At 38.9% G+C, this 17,232-nt stretch overlaps 2 protein-coding genes across 6 annotated transcripts in view; one reads left to right on the top strand and one right to left on the bottom strand.

The window, feature by feature from the left end:
* The window catches only part of dhx34 (DEAH (Asp-Glu-Ala-His) box polypeptide 34), a 32,154-nt gene extending 23,213 nt beyond the window's left edge, over positions 1-8,941 (top strand). For 2 of the 3 annotated variants that reach the window (XM_017686254.1, XM_017686257.2), the window contains exons 9-16: positions 308-574; positions 747-920; positions 3,335-3,440; positions 3,549-3,655; positions 3,802-4,083; positions 4,549-4,722; positions 8,185-8,326; positions 8,512-8,941. In XM_017686254.1, the coding sequence (XP_017541743.1) occupies positions 308-574; positions 747-920; positions 3,335-3,440; positions 3,549-3,655; positions 3,802-4,083; positions 4,549-4,722; positions 8,185-8,326; positions 8,512-8,639 (1,380 nt within the window). In that variant the 3' untranslated portion in view covers positions 8,640-8,941. Of the gene's footprint in view, positions 1-307; positions 575-746; positions 921-3,334; positions 3,441-3,548; positions 3,656-3,801; positions 4,084-4,548; positions 4,723-8,184; positions 8,327-8,511 lie in introns of those variants that run through there. The other variant, XM_017686256.2, reaches the window with a different exon arrangement.
* Positions 8,942-11,779: 2,838 nt separating this feature from the next.
* The window catches only part of spred3 (sprouty related EVH1 domain containing 3), an 8,032-nt gene continuing 2,579 nt past the window's right edge, over positions 11,780-17,232 (bottom strand). Inside the window, exons 1-5 of one of the 3 annotated variants that reach the window (XM_017686252.2) lie at positions 16,397-16,539; positions 16,051-16,219; positions 15,754-15,815; positions 13,050-13,224; positions 11,780-12,822 (exon numbers count right to left, since the gene is read on the bottom strand). In XM_017686252.2, coding sequence (XP_017541741.1) covers positions 11,836-12,822; positions 13,050-13,224; positions 15,754-15,815; positions 16,051-16,104 — 1,278 coding nt within the window. In that variant the 5' untranslated portion in view covers positions 16,105-16,219; positions 16,397-16,539 and the 3' untranslated portion in view covers positions 11,780-11,835. Of the gene's footprint in view, positions 12,823-13,049; positions 13,225-15,753; positions 15,816-16,050; positions 16,220-16,388; positions 16,563-17,232 lie in introns of those variants that run through there. The other 2 variants (XM_037539812.1, XM_017686250.2) reach the window with 2 other exon arrangements.

Here is a 17,232-nt window from a genome sequence, read left to right as displayed (position 1 = left end):
CATCACCTGTTCAAGCTGTTTTTTTAGAACATTTCACTGCATTCCTTAAATTGCACCTGTGCTAACATTGTTGGAACATGTTGTAGGCATCATCTTCAGAATAAGCTTAAATTTGCAAGTAAATGAGCATTTAAAAACTGATTTGTGTTTCACTGTTTTTCTTGTCATATATTACATTTTAAATGAGGATCTTAAACTGAATGTCAAATATGTTAAATAATGGAGGAAATTGTGCAAATACTTTCACAACACTGTGTATCTCTGTAGATGTTAATTGTACTCTGTGCACTGTGTACCCTGTGTGTAGGAGTTGTTGAGGAGCCATGGACTGCTAGAGCCAGAGAAGCACTCTGTACAGTTAGCACAGGACCGGGCCCAGCGCAGGAAGAGACTGACTGAGCGTCAGAGACTTTTCCAGCTTAAAAGGGAGCATGACCTACAGGAGGGCAGCCACAGGAAAGTGCTTTGTCTGGAGGAGGGCCTGGGTGGAGAACCCTCCTCTGGCTCAGACAGTGAGGGAACCAGATCTGGCAAGAAGGACAAAGACTCTGCAGGACAGGACATGGACATACAGGTGATTAATTTGAGGAACAGCAGCACAAGTTTTAAATTTTTCTGATTTAAAAAATGTTTTATTAGGTTAAATTTATTATACAGTTCAGCAGAAAACTTGGGATCAAAGGCTGAATTGCAGACAATAAATTAAGAAAGTATATTCTTAGTCGTTGTTTGGCTGGCCCTCACAGGAAGTGAAGTTCAAACTGCGGCATAATGTGAGTGAGCTTCAGGAAGCTGCGTACATCAGTGCGGATCTGTCATCTCGGCAACAGGTTCTGCTCAGACTGGTGCTGTGCCGGGGCTTGTACCCACAGCTAGCACTGCCTGATGAACATAATTCTACCCGTAAGGACTCGGAACAGGTATCGGTCTTGCATGCCTACACACACAGATACATACTGTATAACTTCTCCTTGGATCTTGGAAATTGAGATGGTTCAAAGTTCCTTTAATTTTCAAATCCTGGTCTGTTCTTAAGGATGGAATTAAAAAGAACCAAACAGTGGCTATCAGGAGTGGTGCTGACAAAATCTACACCACACACATTTCCATTCAGGAATCAAAGCGTGCATTAATATATTTAAAATAATCTTCTCTTTATCATCTTTTAAAATGGTAAAAGCGAGACACTTCCTTTTGGAATAAGGCTGACAACAACAGAAACCCATGCACCTGTCTCATATGCCATGTAAATATGTAATTAGATATACTTTTATTTTATTTCTCTTGTACTTTAAGTTAAGTATGCTAAATTGCCCCTAGGTGTAAGTGTGTGAGTGACTGTCTGTGTCTGTCTGTCTGCCCTGCGATGGACTGGCGACCTGTCCAGGGTGTATCGTACCTTCCACCCGATGACTGCTGGAATAGGCTCCAGCACCCCCCCGCGACCCTGACGGAGAAGTGGCTTGGAAAATGGATGGATGGATGGATGATTGTACTTGAAGTTATGCCTAGATTTATTTCTATTTTTCTGCGTAGTATATGCAAGTTTATATGCAATTTGCTACTGAAACACTGCAATTTCCCTCTGGTATCAATAAAAATTAATTAATCGATTGATCCATCCATCCATCCATGCAATATCTATCTATCTATCTATCTATCTATCTATCTATCTATCTATCTATCTATCTATCTATCTATCTATCTATCTATCTATCTATCTATCTATCTATCTATCTATCTATCTATCTATCTATCTATCTATCTATCTATCGACAACTTCTATCTATCTATCTATCGACAACTTCTATCTACCTACCTATGTGTGTATCAGCTTCCATCTATCTATTGGCAACGTCTGTCTACCTATATATCGATAACTTCTATCTATCTATCTATTGACAACTTCTGTCTATATCTATCCATCTATCTTATCTATCTGTCTATCAGCAACTTCTATCCATCTGTCTTATCTATCTGTCTCTCTGTCTGTCTATCTGTCTGTCTATCTATTGACAACTTCTATCTATCTATCTATCTATTGACAACTTCTATCTATCTATCTATTGACACCTTCTGTCTGTCTATCAACAACTTCTATCTATCCATCGACAACTTCTATCTACCTATCTGTGTATCGACTTCCATCTATCTATCGGCAACGTCTGTCTACCTATATATTGATAACTTCTATCGATCTATCGGTCTATCTATCTATCTATTGACACCTTCTGTCTATATCTATCTATCTTATCTACCTATCTATTGACAACTTATATCTATCTGTCTGTCTATCTGTCTATCTATTGGCAACTTCTGTCTACCTATCTGTCCTTCCCTCCCTCAACAACTGTCTATCTATCTGTCTCTCGACAACTTCTATCTACCTATATATCTATCGACAACTTCTATCTACCTATCCATCCATTCACAAATTCTGTCTACCTATCTATCCCTCCCTCCCGCAACAATTATCTACCTACCTACCTAATTAATACATTAATTTTTTTTTGAGGGAAAAAAATAAACCAGATGTTATAAGTAATCTAGCCTGAAATTGCTCACACTTTTATCCTTTATAGTTTATAGTAGTTTATACAGAAACAATATTGTATCAGTTTTCCCCTTGACTGATATTCAAAGTTTATATAACATTTATTGATTTCAGAAAAAAAAAATTGCCATGCCATCTCTAGTCATTACATTTCTTTGTTTTCAGCTTTATTTTTATTCCAGTTTTGCACATTATCATGTAATTAATTAATATGTAATTTTAGGGAAGTGTATTTTAACTTCTTTTCACCAGTAAGTGACACATACGAGGGGGCAACTGAATGTTCTAAAGTTCTGAAGTTACGTTTACCAATTATTACTACAAATGAAAATACCATGACCAAGGCTAACTTTGACTCTATGTATCTGACTAGCTCTCAAAAGCTGTCCATCACATCCTGCTGTATAATTATTGTGCACCCATGTGTGATTTCCTCACACCACCCTGCATTATATTTTCTCTCAGAGAACATAGACTAAAGGTTGTCTGTCTTATCGCTTCTGAATGTTTGCTTTTGATATGGTACCAAACACCACTATTCTTAGCAGCACGCTTCATTTTTTAGTAGGCCTGTCAAGCCAAACCAGTTACCTATTGCACCCTTATGCATACAATACAAGAATGTTCCTCAACTTGAATCATTAAACCACCTATACAATTGTATGCTTAAACTGTACATTGGACATTTAGCATTGGCCAAACAGTTGTTCAGTTTGTTGGTGAACAGTTTATCAGTTAATAATTTACATTCCTATCTAATATACTTTGTCTTTATTTTAGGTGTTTCACACTTGTAACAAACAAGGAGTTGTGATTCACCCTACTAGTGTGTTTGCCAGTGACCCAGAAGTGCTACATGTTCCTGAATATGAGTCTAGCAAATTTGGTATACACTGCCTTTAAGCATTTCACATTCAGTGATTCAAAATGTCTGTCTAATCTACAGCTCACCTCACTTGCGCTCCTTCCCCTTACATTTCTCTCTTCTCTTTAGATGCTGATAAAGGTCAGAGTAGTAGGCATCAGTTGCTGGCTTTTGTAACTCTGCTGGAAACCAACAAGCCCTATTTGTCCAACTGTGTACGCGTCCCAGCCCTGCAAGTTAGTATAATGACTTTGGCACAGTAGTAATGACTCACTAAATGAATAGCTAAACAATAGAATCACTTATTTTTAATCCTCATTCGCTTGTTTAATCTACACTACTCTTTTTAGTACATCTATTCACCATTTCCTCACCTCTCCAGACCTTGCTGCTAGTAGCAAACTCCATAGACAGCAATGCAGATTGCTCACGGCTGGTTGTGGATGGCTGGCTGGAGCTGAATGTGAGCGATGGCGAGGCTGCTTTGAGAGCGCTTTCTTCTGCACTGACACTCAGGGGTGAGTGGGAAAGTCTGCTCCAAGCTCAGCTGGTCCATGCAGGTCCAAGTTCCACCACAGGCCTGGGGTTTACAGGGCCTAAATTATCCCGGCGCAAACTGGAGAAACTCGCTGATGGACTTATACGATTTCTAGTCTATACTGAGGTACTGGATCATGTAATTACATCAATTAATAATAATGATATGTTTTATTTATTTTGCGCTCTTCTCAAACTGAAGGTTACTTACAAAATGAATGACCCAAATTTTGGAGCAAGCCAAAACAACAAAAATTACAACACGTATGGTATGTTGACAAGGTAAACAAAAAGATTGGTGTTCAGCAGAAGAGAAAAGTAAGAATGCAACTGAAGGCTAAAGGTCAAGAGGAAAAAAACAGCTGTGGAAAATGTCTGTAATTTGTATTTAACACAAGTATTAATAAAATTAAGTAAGGTGAATAGAAATAAGAATTAAATTAAAGCACTGTACATGCCTCTTATAAACTCTTTAAAAGTTTGGCAACCAATCTTGTAAACATTTCTATTGCATTTTCACAGTTTCTTCTTATCATTTGATATCATAAACTGAAAGTCAAAAGAAATAGTTAATGCATACTTCTCTTATCAGGTGAGTTATAGTCTGAGACGGCTGACCGCACTCCAGCCCCAGAACCTGTACATTGGACCTCAGCTGAACATGGAGCTTTCTTTGCCACAGCTGTTTCCTGGAATGAGTGCTGAACCGGATCCAGTTAAAGGAGGCCTGCGTGTGACAAACTACTTCACATACAACTGTCTCTGTGTGAGTAATGCTTTCGCTTTATGACTGAAGCATGCATGTACAGATGTCAGTAATAAAGTATATCCTTAAATATCCTTATATCCTTAAGCATATCCTTATCATTAATTGCTGTATATGCTAGCATTCACTGGCCACTCCATTAGGTACATAATTCAGTTGGCTTGAAAAAGCCAACTTACTGTTCTTCATAATCTTCTTATTATACTGTTATCCGATTTATCAATTTATATTATTATAGTTGTAGATAATAGCTTGTGTGTGTGTGTGTGTGTATGTGTGTGTATAAATATATATATATATATATATATATATATATATATATATATATATATATATATATATATATATATATATATATAAATATTATAGCAACTATACTGTTATCCGATTTATCTTCTTCTTCTTCTTTTGTTTATTTTTCTGCTGGATTTTTGTCCCGTAACTAGTCCCACAGTTTTCGAGATATCAACGCCTTCCAACTCCAGATTGTCCAGCCCGGTTGTGTGATGCGTGCTTGTATACAGCTTTTTGATCGGGTGCATGGTTTCCGAAGAGCGGCCCAAAATGTGGGAATTTTTGTACCATTGAAAATAAATGGGGATGCTGTTGGCACACTGCCAGACATGATGTCACAATGCCTCTTCCTCTCACACAATACCTACAAACCACGCACGGAGATTAATGTCTCACCTGCTCCCAGCCTGATTCTCAGCAGTTCTGTTAAGGTTTAACTGCTTTTAAGGTGGAATTGCACCAAGATAGCACAGAATTTTCCATCAAATCCACCGCATTACTGACCTGCACACTTCCATGTAGTTTTTTCATCCCTCGTTCCTTGTATTGACTTCGATAGTATCCGCTGCGTTGTTGCACATTTTGGAGCTACAGCATCCTGTCTCAGATATTTTGCTAATACAGCGATCCTTACACTCTGCAACAAGACCTTTTGGAAAGTTGTGGAATCACTGAAGAAAATGGGTATAATAGCTATAATGTGATGCTTGAACATCCATTACCACAGAATCGTATGTCACTGTAACTGCGCATGTTATCACAGATGAGTGACAGCAAGCATCTTATGTGCTACAAACAAGAGCAGTGAATGGGAGCCTTACAGTTGGCTTGCCTCATCACTTCTGTTTATTTTATTAATAAAAGACATTTAAAGTAAATTCATCATGGATCATTACGAATACTTTGCTTTAAAAGTACCAGGTCGTCATGCATGGAGAAAAAAGCCTGTATAGAAAAAAGATGCATCAAGATACATTGATAATTGTTTTATAATCGCATTGCAGCCCTCTGAATTGTAATCGAATCGAATTGTGAGGTGCCTAGAGATTCTCACCCATAACCCCAGTGTAGATGGAGAAGCGGAGATGGAAAAATTTGCCATTTGCTACCAAATTCCATATTTTATGACTTTACTCTGTTTAACTGAATAGAATAGCCAGGAATGAAAGTTAACATTTTGTTTGTTTGTTTGTTTGTTTCTTTTGTAAAATAGTCTGTATTCTTTTTTTTCTTTTTTTTTGGCAAAATTGGCAGTATGGAGACTATTGTTGTACCAGGTGCAACAAAACCTGTGCAGCACTGTACAGTGTCTCTATATTCAGTACTTGGTGCACAGCATGTTATTTTGAATGAAACTGTTTTATTTTAAATTGTCCGAAGACAGCTGTTTGAAAGGGCTGCATTTTACATAGCATGGACCACTTGTTTTCATAGTGAGAGTATATAAATTGTAGGTTTTGTTCATACACAATGTTCTATTCAAACTTACAGTGCAAGTCAGAACAAGATTTCTAAAATCATACAGTGAATATCTGGCATTTAAAGGACATTCAGCTACAGCTCAATCAGCCAAACAAAAGACTACACAAGAGCTCCTCGGATATGATTCCTCCCGTCATTTAGCTACAGAGACTGAAGTCAAAAGACATGAGGAGCAAACTACAGCTGTGCAGAAATGGTTTTCTGACCTGGAACAAAATCTGCTCATTTACACTAACAACTAAGTAGGTTATTATCTCAAGTAATTCTAAGTAGGTTACTCAGTATAGTTTCGGACTCTGTATCAGCGAGTGTTAAAAATGATCGTACTCGTATTTGTACTTGTACTTGGTCTGGAAAAAAATCGTATCGATGCATTCCTAATCCTGGCTTTTAGATGCTGTCTTTTACAATGTTTTCAATGCTTATTTCAACATTAAGCCAAAACAGGAAAACACATTCTAGATGTTATAACAGCATGGCTGCGTTATAAGAGTGTTTGAATGCTAGACTGCCTGCCTGCCTCCTATTGAAACCATGTGGCACATAATGAAGTGCAAAATATCAAGATGAAGGCCCCATATATATATATATATATATATATATATATATATATATATATATATATATATATATGTATATGTATATGTATATGTATGTGTATGTGTATGTGTGTGTGTGTGTGTGTGTGTGTGTGTGTGTATATGTATGTGTGTATGTGTGTATATATATGAGAGCATATTTTAACAAAAAATGGGGAGTTTGTAAATACTTCTTTTAATTACAGCAGTCATTGGAATCTTCCAGACATCGTAAAGACACAATCCACTTGATATATGCAAACTTTTGACAAACTATCTGATATAGTAAATCATAGGTGAATGAACCCTCTAATTGATTGTTTTATAATTACCTCTGAAAAACAAAGTAGCCTAATTCGCTTGCCAGAAGAAATGTATGGTAACCTGAAATGTGTTGAGTTGTGGAAAAAATTGAGCTTGAATATCTTTAGGTGTGTGTAAACTTCTGGCCGCAGTTGAAGTGGGCAGTGAGTGCAAGTCTTTGTGATGAGGTTGTGTAAGCATTAAAGGTACCCATTTCAATAGTGAATCAAATTACTGATCAAAGTAATATACAAAGAAGGAAATCATACTGGGTGTTGCACATAGCAAAATAGTTCTCACATAGTTTATGGGCCATTCTAGTATCAAACTTGTGACGTTTTTGTAATTTTCTTTGTTCAGTAGTTGGGTTTAAGCATTATTTAAAGAAATGTAACATTTCATAAAATGGTTGCCTTATTAATTCTGAAAAATGTTCATTTACATGTAGACTTCGAATCACACACCACTTTGAAATTTTATTTAGTATCCTGGAACAAGAGCTTAGCAGAGTAGTGATGTTATTAGATGCCATATTTGGTACGCCAAAGAAGCATATTTTTGCAGTTGTAATAAAACCTTGTTTCTTCGAAAATGCAAGTTTAAAAGAAAAGGAAAACATGTAAGATAATGTTAAAACTGAAGTCATTTATACTTGTAAAATTTGCACACTGAAAAAGGCTTGCGCTTTTAAGTGATATACACAACTGTGTTTACAAGGTTTTGATATCACAGAAACAGTATGCCTAAGCAAGGCTTGAATCTTATTTGTTTCTTTTTCTTTGTTCTCTGTGTGTGTGCTACATAGGACTTCAAAGACCTGTACAGTGAATGCTTACGGATATTTTGGAGCTGCCCTCATTGTGACCTGCGCTTGCCCCTGACGCCATTGGAGCGCATGCAACATGAGGCCACCTGCAGATTTGCAGAAGAACAGCTGCCTGAGGACGGTAAGACACGAGGATGCATGAATGAGGCAAAACAGAAACATTTACTATAAAATTGCTGGATATTTGATAGATGTTTGTCTTACTCAACCATATAAAATAGAATTTGGATTGTCTGGTTGGATTCTCAGTATTTAACTAGCCTTTGCTCTGGGATTATTCATCCATTCATTTATCTGCTTTTACAGACCCTGACACACTTAAGGCTGCGTCCTCATCTAGTCTGACTAGGCTGTACCATTGTGATATCTGTGACAAAGATCTGACCCTCACCTCCACAGAGATACTCCGCCACAAGCGCCAGCACCTGCCCTGAACTCTGCGTCTTTCTTTTGCTGCGTACATGGCTCTGCCCTATGCCTAGGCTTGACATCTGCTCTACTCTGTACTCTTTACTAACCTGAATTATTCATAACAAAATGGAGTTTCTGGTGGAAGAAAAAAACTTTAATTTGTAGTTTATGTATATATTTATAACAAAGACTTGGAGTCATTATGAACTACTGATAGTTCATTTTTAACAAATTGACCTGTATATTTCTGTAATAATAAAATACTTGTATGAAAATCATTTGCAGTTTTACATCAGAAACAAATAAAACGTTTTGGAAAGCTTTTTCTTACAGTTGCCTTCTTGTGGACAAAATCTGAATTACATCTTTTACTATGGTTAAATATTCTGTGCGGATATTTTTCCAGCAGGTGTTGCTGAGGAGTAACTCATTATAAAATCCAGAGAGTCAATTTTTAATTTTTAATAGTTTTGCTGAAGGTGGGTTATCAGACAAAACATATGCATTATTATGTGCTGGTATTCACTCATGATGGCAATGTCTATAATTACATTTTTGGAGAAAAGCTTTTGTTCAGCAAAGGCCAAAAACATGACAGGAATATTGGGCTTTGCTCTTGCTTGAAAGGATTCTGACCAGCTTTTGCAGTTCCATAGACCAGTGCTTCTCAAACTGGTCCTCAGGGACCCATAGACAATACAAATTTTTGCTCTAAACCTGAGATGTGAGCTGAGATTGAGTAATAATGTGGAACATCTAGGGGTCCCGAAGGTCTGGTTTGCGAACCACTGTTATAGACCACTTTGATTATTATTTATTGTTGTTCATGTAAAATGTTTCAGAAGCATCTGAACATACATGAAGAGGGGTAAATTGTTCACTGTTGGGACCTGGCAGTTCAGCAACACATTCATAATGAAAAATATAGAAAGTATGATCCAGAGTGTGAAAGTTTCATTAAAATATAGAATGAGGGTTTAATTAATGATACAAACCCACAATATGTAACACTTCCAAAGCAGCACATTGGCACAAAGTCAGAGAAGTAAGACAGCACAGAAAATAAAAACCTGTCTCCAAAAATAAATAATGAATCAGAATAAATATCTCATTAAATAAATAAACAGGTAATATTTTCTCATTAATTACTTTTCAAACTAATAGATACATACATATTAAAATATGCACACTGGCTGAAATAAATGGCCCAAAGAAGTAAATAAGTATTCAGGTACATAGTTACTTGGAAATTATGTTATTGATTAATCAAATAAAAAGGCACATTTATTAAGATGTACAGATGGGGCATTTGTGGGTGAACTCATCTAGGAATTCGATATGTCTCGAGGGCTGGATTACAATGAGGCTAGTGATGGTCTCACACTTGGACAGGAAAAATGGTCAGTATGTGGTCACATGATTTCCACATGTTTTCCCCTAATCCGTCACACTCTAACAACCTTCCTTCATTCTCCAGTCAGAAGTTAACAAAACATTTAGTTTTCATGTTACATCAGAAAACTTGCTCACCACAGATGTGCTTGTGTTACATTGATTTTCTCTTTGACTTGGCTGAGAGGCACGGTCCTCTAGAAGGAGGTTTTGTCTGATTCTAATCATGAGAAGCAGAGGTATGAATGAGCTGTAGGGGGTTAAAATAGCAGCTTTGAGAGAATAATGTTTTAAAGCCATGTTCTCTCACATATATAGTAGGTTTGAGGTCCAATCTGTGATCCCAGGCAGTATTTGATCTGATTTATGTGAATTCTTCACTACTAAAAGCATTCTAAAATTGTATATCATTTAATCATAGACCAAGGTGACAACTCTTCACAGTAAATTCCTTTATAAAATCCCAGTCATGTATTAATATGAATACAGTGTACGATCAGGTCACTTTGCAACTGATTACAGTGGCAGAAATCAATCAGATCTTATTGAATGCCAATATAAGTGGGCAAACAGGTCATGGGAATCAGTATAATGCAATATATTAAATAACAGTGAGAATTTCTTTATTTAAGTTGTATCCTACACAGGAATGTGTTTGCACTTCCACTTTTCCAGTAATCTTTATTGTTCTCATGGTTCAGCCTAATTTAATTTAACTTCATACGTCTCTGTGATCAAAATCCCAACAGGCTTTTTATAAAATATACTCTTTCAGTGCATTGCTGACTGTGCTGTGTGATGGATGTTGGTACTTGTAAATAATTGTTACTATTTATCTGTCTGGACATTCTCCTGCGTGTTCTTTTTTTTGGTTAGAAGTTTCAACACGTGGAAACTTGGTTGCTGACAGTTATATAAGATCCAACTGCACTGTTTATAGAACAGTGAGCATGTGTCTGCGTACAAAAATAATTTGGATGAAACTGTCTTGAAGCATTTGACAAAACTACGTTTGTGTATCTTCACCCTTTGTCTCCAAAAACAGTGAAATGCTCACAAAATTCCTCCAAAACAATGTGCTCTTACATGACGCTTTACGAAACTACTCCAAAGACAACTCCAGATCATAGCACTGTCTTTTTATAATGTCTCTTTACTCATTTCTTTTTTCTCTAACCTCCATCTTTCTTGCTCTCTCACTGTCTCACTCTCCAGAATGTTGAGGTAAAACTCTAAATTAGAGGTAAAAGGGGAGTGTGTTCATTAAATTAATAAATCCAAAAATTATCAAAAACCTTTCAATATTTCAAGTAAAATAAGATATACTAATAAAAATTATGATAATTGTACTTATAAACATCATTTGTATTTTTCCTTGTATTTTCTTTCTAAATAAAAAACCTAACTATTGAAACACTTTATGTCAGTGTTCCCCTCAATGCTTCACCTCCGAGCACTCACACCAGCCAGGCAGAGCTCATAGAGGCTGGAAGTGGGAACAGTTCTCCTGCGTCTGCCTCTCTAAAGAGCATGGTGACTGCTAGCTCATCACCCGCTGGCGTGAACATTAAGGGTCCAGGTAAAGAAGAGTATAAGTGGAATGCAGCAGAGGATTGTGGTGGGAGGAGGGGATTTTTTTTCATGAAAGTGTATGAGATCTGGCTCTGCTGTTCCTCAAAATGACAACAATATCTCTGTGCTCCCTTCCCTCTCCCGCCCCATCACAATCACCTTAACCCCACCCCCCACCCCACAAACTCCACAAGACTCATTCATGGCCACCCACTCCGACCTTGACCCAGTCTCCCTCCCTCCCCCAGCCAGGTCTCACCGCACAGCCTTGTGCTTTCCACCACAGCAGCCGCATCTTTCCCCGCAGCGCAGGCATGCGCGCAGGGGCAGGTAGCAGCACATGCAGGGCACAAAAAGTGAAAGCGCCAGTAGTGCCATCCAGCGGGCACAGCAGAGCGGGTGTGGCCGGTGGCCCAGTGAGTCCTCACATGAGCATGGCTCCCAGAACTCGCCCTCTGAGTCCGACATGCAGTGGTAGAGCAGGCTCTCAGCGCACCAAACACACGTCCACTGGCGTAGGCAGTGCAGGGCTGGGTCTGGAGCGTCCCGGCAGCGGCCGCGCCCATTTTCAGAGGCGCTGAAGACCGAGCGGCAGTACACGCAGCGAGATGAGCATGAAGACGAGCCCTGTGGGCATGGGCTGTCATCATCGGGTGAGATGGCGTCTCCACCCCCACTGGCCCCTCCGCCACCCCCTCTCTTCCGAGTCCGAGAGCGAGGTGTGGCAAGCGAGGTATGGATGCAGCATGGTGAAGGTGAGCCTTTGCCCGTCTCCTGTGGTGAGCCGCCAGCAGAAGACGAGCCAGGCACAGCGTTAGGCATACAGGTGGGCGAAGAGGAGTGATGCTGAGAACCTTTGGTGTCCAGCATGACGGTGACCTCGCAGCCTGTGATGCCCACACCTGCCAGCTCCTTTTCAAAGCGCACCACGCACAGCTCCGATTTGTCAGGACCGCCTCCCACAACTACACCCCCTGTCAGACCCCCAACCTTGGTCCGCGTGGCTCCAGCACGCCGGTAGTCCTCATAACCCCGGGAGCCCCATAAGTCCTTGCAAGGGTCAAGATTGCGCAGGTCACCTTCCTCCAGCAAGGATATAGTAGGCGAGAGAGGGGACAGGGGAGAGGAGGCAGGAGGCACCAGTGGAGGGGTTGGGGGAGCAGGTGGAGGGGGAGGAGGGGCTGGAGGGTTCAACACAGCCGTCACTTGAGAGAGCTGATGCTGGGTAGGCCGCGTATGGATCTGGTCACAAGCAAGAGATGTTAAGAAGAATAAGTACATATCCACACAGGTATAGTTTTCAGCAAAAGATGATCACCTGGTGCCCTGGTCCTGTTGAACAGCTTTAGCTACCTTTAAAATTAATGGTAGAAAAATGTAACATGCAAAGCTGCTTTCTATTATTCTGTCTGTGGTCTTGCTCTCAGTTGGAGAATCACACTCTGATGGACAGCTGAAGGGGGCTTTACCTGGGCAGGGGTCTGAGTAGTGACGGCATGCCCTGCCCCATATCCAAACTCCTCTGCTGCAGAACGCACAAAGCAGGTGGAGGAGGACTCGCTGGTCACTATGGTGATGGGCTTGGGTAACATCTCCTTTCTGCTGTTGGAGGACGACTCACTGCCTGTGTGAGACTGAGACAGACTGCAAGTCATCAAACATGCAGAACCAGCTAGTGCTACTGCTATCAAGGTACCCTCACATGACACAGAAAGTCTAGCTACAGAAAGGCTAATGTTATGAAGCTCTATTGAGCTCAGACAAATGGCAACAATGGCTGAAAAATCCTTATTCCAAATAACCTCTTACTAACACACAATATAAGTGACTGCACCTATACTTCATTACGTATCTCAATGAACACTCTGTCCAAACATACTCCCCTTCAAATTAGAGAATTCAGGTTCTATAAGCACTGAATGCTTATAGAATGCTTAATGCTTAATCCATCCATCCATCTTCTAAGCCGCTTCTCCGTCAGGGTCGCGGGTCAATTGTGCATTTACAGCTTGTATAATATCAATAGGAAAAGCACTGCCAATAGAATGGGACATTCTGGAGCAGCTAACATAGGCCTGGGATTATCATGCCCAAAGTTACAAAAGCTAGAGCAACAGATTTCAAATCAGTCCTTAAGGCCACCAGATAGTCCACATTTTTTCTCTATTTCCATGTGTGAGAGTTGTGGTCAAGGAAAAATTTGAACCATGTGAGGACATGTTTGAGAACTATTGAGATAGAAGAATATGTGAGAATTGTGTTCTCTGGAGTGACAGAGCACCATCAAATACCTTTGGGGAGAGTTAAAATGCCATCTGTGATCCAACATTGGTGCCTGGCCTAACTAACGCAATGTTCCAGCATCTAGGGTATAGCCTTAGTAGAAATAGAGGTTATTACTACAGCAAATGTGAGAAAATGTACTGCTAATACCCTTGATTTCCAAAGAATCATTGCATGTGCAAGTGTCTACATACTTTTGGAGATCAAAACTTGGTACAGCAGCTGTAAAAAATAAAAGGTTCTTTCTGCAAACACTGCTCAAATATCCACTGCCATTGAGTACAATATGCTGCCTTTGTGATGTTCCAAGCCATGGTGTGCTCCTTCTAGATTTTTCCTTTCTAATTCATCATTTGTAGATGCATATGGACTAACATGCAGGTGCTGTTGTATGAGCAACTGCACATCACTGTGGACTGCTAAAATCTGGAAGAACATACATACTATTAAATCAAATAGGAGACACAGTTGCTTTTTTTCTGAGGTTTGTGAGAGGGACCCGCTAAAATAATGACTACAGAAATAAAACAGATTTTTAATAAGGCTGATTTTGAGTGATGTTAGAGAACTGTCCAATCTCGAAATGGTAATCAAAATCAAAAGTAAACTGCAAAACTAAAACACTCTTCGCTAATGGCTAATGTCCTATGCTTTTAAAAATGCTCCTACTGAAAAGGTTATTAAATTATTTTTGACTTAAGGTTCTAGAAAAAAATACATTCACTGTTGTGGAATTTACAAAAATTTACAAATTTACAAAAAGGAACTATACTTTAAAAGGTTCTTATGAAATAAAATAACCAAAACTATTTTTATGAACCTTTAAGAGTGTACCTGATTATAAAGATTGGCATGCCTCTCAGCCAATCACAGTTGTCTCTAAACACTACTTCTTCTGTCTAATGAAGAAAAAAAAACTCTGACAAAACTCCTCAGAACAAACCTGCAGGGAAAATTGTGGTGGCAGTAATTGATCATCTGGAGACTGGTGCTGTTTATCTCATTCCTGAAGCTGAAAAGATTTTGAATTAAAATATGGTGAAGAGCCGACTCACAGCTCTATGGCAAAACTAGTAACAGACTCTAAAGTAAGCTAAATTATATCTGAATTTGTGTATTTGCTAACAATCATTTTATTATGATGTCTAATAATAAATAATATTATAGTATGATGTCAGAATCAGTTACCTTTTTTTAACTTTTCTCTTAACTTTTCTTTTTGGCCATTTAATAATTAAGAATTTAATATTAAGTCAGTATAAACAGGACTGTATAGTGCTTGCACATGCATAATAATAAATATTAGTTTATTACAGTTTGCTGAAAGACCTTGTGTGACAAGTCCTTAGCACATAATTTTGATCTGATTAGCTCCAGTGTTAGCTTTAGTGTTAACTCAAATGAAGGAACAGCTTTCTTAGTTCACACTTCTTCATTATTGGACATGAAAATATTCTGCTTACACTACAAGTGGCTAAAAAGAATTTAAGGTTTGTTTCAGGTAAACATAGCTTCCATTTCAATTTTTGTTTTATCTAAACTGGGCTATGAACTGGCCGTTCATAATGTTAGTTCTCAAACATGCATGTCTTCATTGAACATATTGCATTTCCAGTCTGTTTTTTTTTTAATATTATGTTTTCATAGGTATTAATTTGTGTGCTTCTAATTTTTTCTTCTTATAATCCTACCAAGATGTTCAATCAGATTTTTAAAAAAGTGGTTTTTAATCTTATAATCCTACCAAGACTTTCAATCAGATATTTAAAAAAGAGGTTTATCTCTGCATCATGGATTTGCCAGGTGAAATGGAGTGGGGGAAGTGATTAAGGACTGATATTTTTTTTTTCACGCCTGAGTTAGATGATGCATTAGCAATATAACACTCACTGCTTGACCATCATCTTCAGTGTCTCCCTCCTCTGGTGTGGAGGAAGAAGGTGAGTCAGATGCTAAAAGAAAGAATTGAATTTGAAAGAAATGAAATGAAAGGCATTTTAATTTTCTCTTGTAAGAAATTATATTAGACTACATAAGATAGACACCTAAAATCCTAAAACAAAACTGGTTATAACAAACACAAGATGTTTGCTATAACAGTAAGACACCAGAAATTAGAACTATGGCCATACATTATCAACAAATTCTATTAGTATTCTATCTTATGCCTCTGGGCTCCTTTAGTACCTCTGTCCAACTTGTCAAGGACACATTGAAGGCCCTTCTCAAACGATATGGCATCAGCTGGACTCTGGAAGGTCAGGCCAAACTTCCTCTCCTCCACACGCCAGTGGTGAAAGATGGGGTTCACCTTATTGTAGACCAAACCCTTCTGAACGGCGCATTCAAGCACGGGCTGCATAGAGAGAAAGGGGTAAGTGTAAGTCCGCGAAGGGGTGGTTTGGTACCCTGACACCACAGATGCTCCAAAGCTGCTGACACACAGAGGGCACAGGTCAGTGTCCTCAGCAGCTTTTTAAGGAAATGGTGGGGCAGTCAAGAGACAGGCATGAACACACACGCACACACTCACTGCTCGATCGCGCAGTCGCTCTCCACGTATGACGTACTCCCTCCGTCCTCTGCCTTCGGAGCTCCGCCCCTTACAGATGATAACATGGCTGAGGCCACCACCTCCAAGGGGCACCCAGCCACCACTAGAGTCGTCACGTGTCATCACCACTGCTCGGACACGCACACTGTCGGGAGGTATGAGGTGTGAGGACACAGGCTGAGCATGAAAAACACAAATACATACCTGACCATCTAAATATGAAGACTATTATTCCAAAACAGTGTATATCCATTTGCAACAAGAATAGCAGCTCATGTATAATGCATCTTGTCAACAAAATGCTTTTTTCTCTCATAAGGGTAGGATTAATCACAGTATACAGTACAATGCAGAAGTCAGAGACTACCTTTCCTAAACCAGTCAAAACAGCAATTAAGTACCAAGCATTCATTTTTCTGCAACAGAAAACATATATTTGACAGAAAAATTAAACAGAAAACTCAATAACTAAATATAATATCTTTTTTCAGAATTTAGTGTGTCCACTCTTTGCTTTTTCACAGCTTCCATTTTTTGGGAACCTTGCTTTCAGTTTTTCAAAGAAATCAACAGGAATACTATTCCACACCTACAAAGTTCAGTGTTCTTGTTTGCATTTTCTGCTTCTCAAATCCAAGTTCAGCTTTCAGTGATGTTGAGGTCTGGGCTCTGTGGTGGACAGTGCCTTTTTCTGAGTACACAAATCCTGTTTTTTTTTTCAATTTCCCTTTCTTATTAACAGCTTCTTGGCAGCTACACAACCTTTCAGACCCATAGCATAGATTTTTCTTCTCACAGTGGAAGGACGAACAAAA

This window comes from Pygocentrus nattereri, chromosome 7, assembly GCF_015220715.1.
Source record: "Pygocentrus nattereri isolate fPygNat1 chromosome 7, fPygNat1.pri, whole genome shotgun sequence".
Classification (NCBI taxonomy): domain Eukaryota; kingdom Metazoa; phylum Chordata; class Actinopteri; order Characiformes; family Serrasalmidae; genus Pygocentrus; species Pygocentrus nattereri.
The sequence above is the reverse complement of the archived record's forward strand: the minus strand, read 5'-3'. Positions and strand labels throughout refer to the sequence as shown.